Source organism: Osmerus eperlanus, chromosome 24 (assembly GCF_963692335.1).
Source record: "Osmerus eperlanus chromosome 24, fOsmEpe2.1, whole genome shotgun sequence".
NCBI lineage: Eukaryota > Metazoa > Chordata > Actinopteri > Osmeriformes > Osmeridae > Osmerus > Osmerus eperlanus.
Genome location: NC_085041.1, coordinates 3,483,564 through 3,494,939, shown reverse-complemented (window position 1 = coordinate 3,494,939; position 11,376 = coordinate 3,483,564). Strand labels below are relative to the sequence as shown.

Sequence of the window (11,376 nt, the reverse complement as noted above, 5' to 3'; positions counted from 1 at the left end):
TGTCAGGCATGATCTGTGGAGTAATGTGGGGGTTATTATGGAGGACCAGTGGCTGTTTGGTCCTGTTGATAGAACAGAGCTTGTTATCAGCATTTAGACAGCCCCCCTGTAACATACCTTCGATCGATAGGCCCTTCATTGTGTTGGTGAGGCTTAGTGCTCGATCAATGCCCAGCCATGACCTGGTGCTTTTACCTCCATCTGCTCTGCAACTCCCTTACACACACACACACACACACACACGCACACTGCTGCTGCACCTTGACATTGATCTACTGTACACACATGCCCATGCGCACACACTAACACACACCTGGCCACAGCCTTGAGATGATGGATAACTTTGGCAGCCACACCAAGGCCTGTCGCCATTCTACCTCTCCATGTTGTTCTTCCTAAAGACGCCGTTTACAGGAGAGACTTCCTGTTTCATAAGTCTCTCTGACTGGAGAGCTGGGGTGATTGAAGGGAGCTGGCTTGATGTAACACGCACGTATAATGTCTACCTTTTGATTGGGTGTGATTTTCAATTCTATGGATAATGACTGACTCTCTGTCTCTCTCTGTCTCTGTCTCTCTGTATCTGTCTGTCTCTCTCTGTCTCTGTCTCTCTCTGTCTCTCTCTGTCTCTGTCTCTCTGTATCTGTCTCTGTCTCTGACTCTGTCTCTGTCTCTGACTGTCTCTGTCTCTCTCTCTCTGTCTCTGACTCTGTCTCTCTCTCTCTCCAGCGTGTCTATAGGTATCAGCTATGTGCTTGCAGGCAGCGAGGCCTATGCTTCCCTTCTCCAGGTCAGGTGAGTTCTTTAGTTGAAAAACTTTTACAGCGAGCAAAATTTGACGTCAGCTTCAGGTAACATGCAGAGAAGAAAGCAAAGAGAGCTTCACATGTCTGGCTGGTGAGAACTCTCTGGAATTGCAAATAGCGTTCTCCTGTGTCAACACTGAGAGCTTCTCCATCAAGGGTTATGCATGTGTAGGTGAGAGATGATTCATCTCAATGTCTGTGTCAGGTTCTACTTTAGATGTGAGGAAAACACAGTCTGTAGAGACACTAAGTAGCACATAGTTTGATTATGAATATAGAATGTGCTGCTGTTTGTCTTATATCTGTCTGGGCCTCCAGGCACGGGGAGAAGGTCCAAATGTATTTCCCCTCGGGTCCTGTGATATTCTGTGATTGTTCATACAGTATCTTTAAATCTCGCAATTGACTTTGAACCAATCATTGCCTTTCATCATCTTGAGCGACAGTTTGCCTTTCAAAACTCTCTGTTTGATACCACTAAGAAGCGCCACATCCGAATGCACCGTGGCTCGTACATATTACATGGGGAGGCGTGATGCAATCGTGTGTTGTTGCTGATGATAGCCAGAAGATACAGTCATTCCAACCGGTCCTTGGGAGGGAGGGGGGGGGGGGGGGGGGGGGTAATACCGTGTCACAACACAAACACTATCAAGATGGGGAATCTATAAAAAAAACATAAAAAAAAAACAATGAGAAATTCTAGAAAACGAGTGTAGGGGTAGATGGAGCAGAAGGGGTTGTTTTTGTCTCCGGGTCCCATTAAGAGCACAGTGGTCCGTTCTTCTAACCTCCAACACAGAGAACAAGAGGGACGTCCACTCATCCAAATGACTGCTTTCCACACTGTCGGCTGCCATTCAACCGAAGATAGATAGATACATTTCTCCAATCTATGAACGCACGGACATGAAAGGTTTGACGGTCCAGCCGCGTAATCAAAGGCGGCCTTGATGTGTGCGTTACGTGAACGAGGGGACAGGAAGCAGAGGAGGTGTCGAGAGCAGAGTTCTAGATGAGGCAGGTTTGTAATGCCAGGGTTGCCCTTAGTACCCCCCCTCCCCCCCCCCACCCCATCCCTGACTGGAACACACAAACTCGTAGACCCATACAACTCCGCTAATCAGAGTCTACTCCAGGAGCTGCATATGCTCGGATAATTGAATTAGGACAGGGCTCTAATTGCAACCTGGTGCCAGGTCTGGTAATGTTTGTGTGGACTCCTTGCTTGTCAGTGCTAGAATGGACCTCCTGCTTAGAGAGCACTTGTGATCCTGATGTCCTTGACGTGGGAGGGGCAAGGAGGAGAGAGGCACTGAGGATGTTTTCATTTTAATTAAAGCTCTTCTCTCAGCTCCCCTATAAACACACATCCACACACACACACACACACACAATCAACAACACTTCACGCACATGCCTCGCACACACCACATGCAAATGCCGCGTGCATCACACCCACACACACACACACACGCGCACACATACACACACACACACGGGAGACAAATTCCAGCGGCAGAAATAATCCTCTATTATCAGACTGAAAAGATCAATTTATCTTGCGGGCGACAGAACCAAGCGAGCACTTTAAAGTTCTGCGGACATGAATAATTAAGCAGTTTATTTATCAGGGAAAATTATCCATAAGCGCTTTTGAGTGGTGTTATTGCTTACCGCATTCTCTCTCTTCCCCCCCCCCACCCCCCAACACACACACACACACACCTCCCTCCCCGCTGGCATTGTGCCCCCCGCTACAGGATTTCATTTGAGAAGTGCTTTGTGAAGAGGAGCCCAGGGAAGCATGGTTGATGAATCGACACAGACAGCTAGCCTGGCCTCACAGCATTAGCATACTAACACATAACCTCCCAGCTCCTGAACACCACCAGGCCCGTTTGTGGGCGGAGCTTGTGGGGTGAGGACAGGGGTGGAGCTTAACATCCCGGGTGATGGGGAGCTGGAGATCAGTGTTGGGCTTCACTCTGCGGGATGCTGCTGTAGAATTATAATTTGTTGGGGAGAGAGGCGGGGCTTATGTCCTGCACAGGGCTCGTACCCCTTATCCAGATTCTCAGAGTTCAGTGGAGTGGCTGTTTGGAGTGGTGTTCTCTTAGGGGAAGGTCAGGTATGCTTGCGATCGATATCCCCCTGTTGAAGCTTAAGTGATAAGTAAGAAGCCGTGTTGGATGTGCTTCAGGTTTTCAACCTCAATGCACCGAAGCGACACACGCGACACAAACGCACAGAGACAAAAACCGTAGAATCCTTCACGGCCTCCTAAGCCAAGGCTGGGAGCGTCTCAAGGGGAGAGTGGAGATGAAGTGGTCTAGCTGTATGAACTGCCGGTGAGGAGCGAGTGAGGAGGTGAGGTTCTCCTCAGGGCTGAGAGAACCTCTCGCTACGAGCTCTCCAAACAGACAGTCACCACAGAGGGGAACCGAAACGTCTAAAAAGCCTTTTTGTGCGATCTGCTGTCCAGATGTGATTGTTCTCCATCATGGAAGAGTTGGTTCCACCCTGAGAACCTAACCCTCTCTTGTTGCACCAGGATAGAGAGTAATCACCTGTCCGTTTTTTGGGGAGGCTATGAGGTTTCTAGAAGTTTCCCAGCACAAAGTTATGGCCCAACAGATTACTTCCCAGGAGTTTTACAGTATGTCAGGTGCATTCCACTTAGGTCAAGTCAATAGACCGGTCAGCTCTTCCCAACCACACTTCCCGACAGTGTCATCTTTTGTGGATTTGAATCAATTGTGCTCACAGTAACACCCCCCTACCCCTCCCATTACCCCCCCCCCCAGATCCATACCCCCTCCCCCCACACACACACACACACACACTTTTACTTTTCTCCCCCTAGGACTGATGCTGTAATTACCTTAATCAGTTTAGAGAGGTAATTTGTTTGGTTCCACCCCGGTAAACACTTAACTTGGATATTATTCACAGGATCTGTTTCCACGGAGGTTTGGGGGTTCGGAAGGGGAGCGCATGCAGACGCCTAAGTGCTTGATTAGACCCTTTTCTCCTGGTGGGGGGGGGGATGGGGGTGAGAGAGGAGGGATGGGGGTGAGAGAGGAGGGATGGGGGTGAGAGAGGAGGGATGGTGAATGCTTGGCTCTGGGACCAGGCTTGCTTATTGAAGTGAGAAACCTCCAGTGAGTTTGAAATGATTCCCCTCGCGGCGCTAATCAATAGGTTATTTCAGGCCCTCTAAACTTGACACCCTACACTGGCCTTGCAGGCCTGCGCTGTGGAAAACTATCTCGGGCTGATTGGATACTTTAGTGGTTAATGCTAATCTTCTCAGTTGATTAATTGTTTTAATAACGGGTATATAATTGCAGAACATTTGGAAAAGCAGTTAATGAATGTGCTGATAAAAATCACTTCCCTCAATGAAACTATATTTATTTTTCATTTAGTAGCGCAATGTTTGTTCAGCAGATTGAAGTATAATTGTGATCATGTAATTCAGTGAAACTTCTGTGGACTCTTTAAAAGAAACCACAAGGATGTTATTCTGACATGTGTTTTCATCCGCCTGATAACTAAATATTTTACGTGTGTGTGTGCGCGTGGGCCCCGTGTACTGCATGTCTCCACAGCCATATCTACGTCATCCCCGCCTTTACCTGGACTCTGTCTCTGGGGATCCTATTGGCTCAGGCAATCATCCAGCCAATCACGTCTCTGCTGACCTTCCTGAAGGGCCTCATGCTGATTGTCACGGTAAGACCTGTTTGATCACAGCCCTCCGAAACCTCTCGAGCAGATCCACAGGCACACTCGTTTGTTTTAAGAAAACACTTTATTCCTCGGCCTGGCTCAACCCGTAACACGCTGAGTCAGCTGATTACTGATTACAGGAGACTACCTCGCAATGAGGCTAGCTAGTTAGCTAGCGACGTGAGTGCGGAAGATTACATGTTTATTGCCAAACTGCTTTTCCCCTCCATTGTGCTTTCGAAAGAGAGCCGGTCGCAGCTTCCATCCAATTGTGTGAAAGCCTCTTCCAGTGTCACCATCGCTCAGCGGCAAAATGCAAATACGGAAAGGCAATAAAAGAACTCATATCCCAGTGCCAACCTCGGAGAGACATGGACGGATATTGTCGAGGAGAGATTGTTATTACCTGGCTCAGAGCTCCCTTTCATGTCTCCCCAAACAAAATATAGGACCTGATATATACAGTACCACCTTATCAATTAACAACCCCTGCTTGCTGCCTGGGTTATTTATACCGTGGCTGTTCATCCAATCTCGTGTCCCTCATCTTTAATCTCCACGCTCCTTTTTTTCATCCACGGCCGCTCCGACACCCCTTTTCACAGTATCTATCCTCCAGTATTGACATTTGAATTCAGGCATGCAGGCCAGCGTTGTGTTATTTAGTACCGAGATGCGGTGGCAGAATCGCAGGCGTCCCTAAATGACAGATTAGAACAGGTGACGAGAGCCGGGATGATGCAGTTGATCTGTAATGCTGACTGATGAGGGCGATTTGCCCACTGATGAGACAATAGGAGGAAAATGTCTCTGTCAGGCGACTCCATGGGCGTGCGTGATGAAATACCGGCCTTGTTATTGCCGCTGTCAATGGAGGGGACGTGCGGAGACTGACGGCGTCGCCGTTGCGTCGCCGTGGCGTTGCGTTCCAAACGGCGTTCGAAAAGGTCAAGTCTCCTCTCTCCTTCCCCTCTTATTTCCTCTCCTCCTTTCTCCCTTCCTCTCCTTTCCTCTCCTCCTTTCTCCCTTCCTCTCCTTTCCTCTCCTCCTTTCTCCCTTCCTCTCCTTTCCTCTCCTCCTTTCTCCCTTCCTCTCCTTTCCTCTCCTCCTTTCTCCTTTCCTCTCCTCCTTTCTCCCGCCCTCTGCCAACATCTCCCCTTTCTTTCCCCCCAGGCAGAGTTCCTGTGTGGGTCAGCAATCCTGTTAAACAGTTGGTGCAGGCGTGCGCCAAGCCTCTAGTTGAACATGCAAATGAGCCTAATGGCTTCCTGGAACTCATTAAGGGTCCGGCAGGACAGGAAGTGGCTTTAGAACCACCGGGGAGGATTCTGGGATTTATGGTTAGGGTTGGCCAGGTCTCTTACAACTTCAGAGGGGAAAATTAATAATCTGAAATATAGAACCATTAAAAATGCATATGGTTTCTTACTTGGATTTGGCCACTGTTTAAATGTATGAATAATGTATTCAAAATGTCAGACAATGATCTGGCACACTCATAAAAATGCCCACACTCTCATAACTCAACAAATCTGACCCCTCTTTAATGTTTCAACCTCTGGGGAGCATAAGGAAGGGGGGGGGGGTGGAGGGGATGAGAGAGAAGGGGGGGGGAGGAGGAGGGGATGAGAGAGAAGGGGCGGGGGTGGAGAGAGGAAGATGAGAAGGGAGGAGAGGGGAGAAGGAAGGATGGATGTGGGGGGAGAAGGACGGAGGAAGAGGAAGGAGAGTGAAGGTGAAAGTTGAGTGGAGGGGGAGAGACTGAGAGGGGAGGGTCATTAGAGGGAAGCGGGCGAGGTCAGAAACGGTGGCTGGTTTGGCTGTTTGGTTTGGAACCAGGAGTGCTGATGCTTGAAAACCCTGCCTTTCCATTGGCTGTCCACAGACTCTGAGCCAAGCCCTGGCGGTTAGAATGAGGAGCCTCAGAAAAGCGACCCCCTCTGGATCAGAGGAAACCCCCAGCTACCTCCAGAAATGGTTAGCATTTCGTTTCGTCCTTTCCCCATCCTCGGGCCCCTGTTAGCTCAAGGCTAACACGCTGTAACAGAAGCCTTCCCGGCTTGTTTAAGTGGCGCCGTGTGGTCTTCTGTTGTGACTGCTGCGTGGGGGTTCAGCCGAGTGTGCGACGCTAGCTGTCACCTCCCGCGCCCGTGCCCGCCTTCCGCTCCCCCTGCCTCTCTCCTCCGTGGCCTCTGTCACCACGCAGGCTGGCACAGAGGACGCTAGTGGCACACCACATTTTTCACTTCATGCAGATGGCTCTGGGTCCCTTCACGGTGTGTGTGTGTGTGTGTGAGCATGCGGGCGCGTGTGTATCTGCAAGTCCATTTGCATCATCGCACAGGCATGTGCATGTGTGTGATGATGTAAGTGTTTGCCTGTGGTGCACAAGTACGTGCGTCTGCTCTTCGCGCGTGTGTGTGTGTGTGTGTGGGGACCGTTTGGGCATTTCCAGGTCACCGCTTCTCAATGTCAGCGACAGTGTCGGTGTCTCAGCAGGAAACATACAAGGCAGTTGGCAGCGTCGGCCAGCCACGTTCCGACGGGGGGGGGGGGGGGGTGTCACTTTCTGCAAGGTTACACTCCCTCGGCTGTGTGTGCGGAGGCTTGTCGACCGCGCCCGGCTGACATGACGCTCTCCACAGGTGTGAAGAGCAGAGTTCCCCTTCCAGCTTGCGTGTCCTGAGCGCCGGCCCTCGCCAAGGCCCTGTGTTCTCTCAAACAATGCCTCCGTCTGGGGGGGGGGGGGTGCCAGAGGATCAGACCGTCAACAACCTTCGTTTGAATTCCGCCTCACGCTCGGTGTCACGCTTCTAAATCGGATCCTTTTGAGGTCTTGTTTGCCGTGTGCTGTCCTGTACTCTGTGTCGAGGTTCATCTTGCGTCTTGATATGATAATGTATAAGTCGTTTGTGTTATCGTGTGGTGAGTTTGAGGCTTAACAACACTCTGTAGCTTCAGTGGAGGACTGATACTGAGGCATAAAGAGCAACTCATTGAAACCAATATAATCCAGTTTGTGACACAATGGCGTTTTTGCATTAGCAAGAGCTGAATGTGGGCCTTTTTTTCTGGTCGGATGAGTGCATACAGCTCCGGAGAGATGTTCATTGTACTCTAGAAATAAATGTCTCCCTCCAATTAAAATCCAACTGCAAGGCAAAGTGGACATAGAAGGCATTTAGTTCTCAAACCCCTGTTCTCTCTCTGATCTTACACGTAATGACCATTAATGTGAACAAGAGCCAAAAAAAACTTTCTTTTTTCACAGTGATTTCAATTATTTGACTCGATAAACAAGTCTTTAGAGAGTTTTTTGTTTTAATATATGGATATTAGAGCTGCAGTCTTTCCCGCAGGTCTAAGTGTATTTCTGGAAAGATGAACTTATATCTACCCTGGCAGGCAGAGCAGCAGAAAGATGGTGCGGTTGTTGTTGTTGTTTTGTCATGGAGATTCATGGGTAGACTCCTGTCTGTCTGGCTCCTCTTTCATACACAGACTCCTTTTGTGATGGGGCCTTCTGTCGGATAGCCAAGAGCTTGAATTTAAAATATCTCTCTCTCACCCTTTTTTTTCCTGTCATTTTGCGGGTACCACAATGGTTCAAAAAATCAATTTTTACCCTGTGATGTTTTATTCATCCAGCGGCTGGTTCAACGCCTACACTCTTCCCTCCATCCCTCATTCCCATCTTCCCCTCAGTTCTCAGAATCTTCCGGTAGTCTATGAGGTGTTAACCTCATCAAAGTTCCTTAGCAGCAGACAAGTGAACCACATAGCTGGGCTCCTCAATACAGGCTTCACCCTGCTTCTCCTCTATCCACCCCTCCTTCGTTCATCCATCCATCCCCCTCTCTCTCACTCTCTCTATTCATCCATCTACCCCCCCCTCTCTCTCACTCTCTCTCTTCATCCATCCATCCCCCTCTCTCTCACTCTCTCTCTTCATCCATCCATCCCCCTCTCTCTCACTCTCTATTCATCCATCTATCCCCCCCTCTCTCTCCATCTCTATTCATCCATCCCTCCTCCTCTCTCTCACTCTCTCTATTCATCCATCTACCCCCCCCCCTCTCTCCATCTCTATTCGTCTATCCATCCTCCTCGTTGTCTCTCGCTCTCTCTCTTTCTCTCTCTCGCTCTCTCCCCCTATTTGTCCATTTCTCTATCTCTCTGTTTCTCTATCCACCCTCCCTTTCTCTCCCTTCCTCCGTCCATTACAGCCTTGGGATGTCCCAGTCGTCCGGGGCAACGGCTCAAGCCAGCGGCGTGTCTCTAATCAGAGAGTCGTGTCCACTCACCTGTCCAGCTCCAGCTGCATAACACCAATCTAATCGTGTCTCTAATCAGAGAGTCGTGTCCACTCACCTGTCCAGCTCCAGCTGCATAACACCAATCTAATCGTGTCTCTCATGAACACAGAGAATCAAAGGCGGCGGCCTGAGCTTGTCGATGTGATGCCTCTCCTTGAAGAACCGCACGCAGCTCAGGCAATTAGCCATGGCTAGGCTAGCCTCTGTCTCCGTGTCTCCAAGCCAAACAAAACAACTATGTAGGGTACGATGTATGATTTCCCTGTCCCTGGGGAAAATCTAGCGTCGGCTAAATGAATACATGTAAATTACTGAGATCGGCAAAGCACTGCTGTGGGCTGTATGACTGCACGGTGAACAAAGCCGGATCTCAGATGGGGTTTTTTCTGAGGTAGTTCTTTTGTATTTGTTCAAGGGAACTTTAGGATTCTATCCATTTGGTGTGTGTTTGTTCGTCAAGTCATATTGTTCCTCTGTTGTGTTGATGCAGAGCTATTGCCCAGAAACCATGCTTATATACAAACATCGAAATCTTTGCCATCTGCGCTATGGACTTAACTCCAGGGGACAGTTTGGAGTGTGTGATGGTGTGTGTGTGTGTGTGTGTGTGTGTGTGTGCACGCTACCAAGGCAATCTAAAATCAATCTCTTCCATTTCTCTGTTGTTCTTCAAGGACAGACTATCCTTAAGGGGCCGGTAATAAGTCTCAGGGCTGACTCTGTTATAGATAAACCCCTTCTCCAACAGCCCGCCATCCCCTCCAACAGCCCTCCATCCCTTCCAACAGCCCTCCACACGTTCAAGTGATGTGGCTCTTCCAGCCAGCACGTACAGCGCCACAATGAGCCCTCAGAGGTGTGACGAAGTCCTGCGTAAGGTGCAAGTGTTGTACAAGGACCCCCGCGTTGTGCCATGAGTATTGTGACGTTGAAAGCATTGTGTGGAAGGAGAGTTACGTGTGACTGCATGACCTTTCTGAATATTTTGGGGACGTACAGAGAGGAATTACGCCCGGCCGCACATTGTGTGTGCCGCATGTTCTTCCAGACACTCGTGCATGGGCACACTCACTTGCGCACGAGAAGGGGCAAAGTATTGTCCGATCTAATCAGAGTTAACTATGCACCCCCACCCCACCACCCGCCTTTTGAACAGTCGGGGTAAATAATTCAGTATGCGTTTACAAACAGCAGACACCGTCCTTAAGTGACTGGTCACAACACCAAAAAGGTGCAGTGGTCCGCTGAGTGCTGACACTAGGCTTGTGAACAATTGCAGGTTGGAAGTGTGTGTCCATTATAAATAATAGATCGGAACGCTGACCCCCCCCCCCCCGACTACATTTTCTGAAAACATTCTAAAAGCACAACCGAAAAACAACAGTGTGTAGAGACAAGACACCGTTTCCAGTAGTATTTTATTCTCTTGTGGTCGACTCCTCCCCCCCCCCCCCGCTGGGTTGTGGGGCTTGGTGTTTTGCATCAGTGATGAGTAGCTGAACACTCAAGCTTTTGACCTATTTTAGATGGGACAGCCAGAGCACTAGTGTGAGATTTTCCAGTAGACCGGTCAGCTTTAGTCCTTCAGGAAACACACAAGACCAAGTGTTGTACACAGAAAAGTCAGTTATCACAAAAAATGATGTTTTGTGTAAAAATGCATTATGAAGATACATTGTACCGTCGTGTAAGTTCCTTTTCTACTGACTTGTGTACTTCATGATTTGTTTCAAATTTTTACTTATACAGAGAAGGCTCGCATAACAGCATAATTACACCATTGCCATAACATTAATTGCCATAACATGTGAAATCTCCTAATGATGAAGTTATAAAAAGCTACGAACACACAGAAAATTTTAATTATTTCTCCTGTTGTTGACCCATGAGAGTTGACAAAGGATTTTCGTCAATTTTCTTATCTTGAATGAATAAACTGACAATCTGCAACGTTTGCAATAAAAAATTTAATAAAAAATGACAGATTGCCGTGGAGATTTTAAAGCAATCAAAGTTTATTAGGGAGCTCCCATTACAGGAGTTATGATGACTGAGATGCTCCAGGGAGCATTCTTAAGACCTGGGTTTAATCTGGGAAGAGAGAGGAGCTATTGAAAGCAACATTAATAATGTGGTTATTAGACAAAAGCAGAAAGGTGTGTGTGTGATTTGTGTTGTATGTGTGTATGTATGTGCATCTAGTTGGTATCTACGTCTGTGTGTGTGCGTGCGTGGGGTGTATTCCCATGCATGCGTGCGTGTGTGTGTGTGTGTGTGATAAACCAGTGTGCTCAGTACCTCCTGAGTTGTATTGGTTTCCTATTGATTGCTAGTCCCTGTGATGCTGGTGCCTGTGAAGTTGGCATGAAGGAACCCCCTTCCCCCCCTCCCTCCCAACCCCCACAGCTCCTAGCAGGTCGATGGCAGCAGGTGCAGCGGGCCTCCACTGGGGCACTCCTCCGCCGCGCACCCCTACCCCTCCACAGAGCCCCCACACCCAGTGTCTTGATCAAATATTA

At 48.8% G+C, this 11,376-nt stretch overlaps 1 protein-coding gene across 1 annotated transcript in view; it reads left to right on the top strand.

The window, feature by feature from the left end:
- The window catches only part of si:ch211-51h4.2 (uncharacterized), a 48,924-nt gene that overhangs the window by 12,198 nt on the left and 25,350 nt on the right, over positions 1-11,376 (top strand). Inside the window, exons 7-8 of the mRNA XM_062450758.1 lie at positions 730-795; positions 4,421-4,544. Of these exons, the coding sequence (XP_062306742.1) occupies positions 730-795; positions 4,421-4,544 (190 nt within the window). The remainder of the gene's footprint in view (positions 1-729; positions 796-4,420; positions 4,545-11,376) is intronic.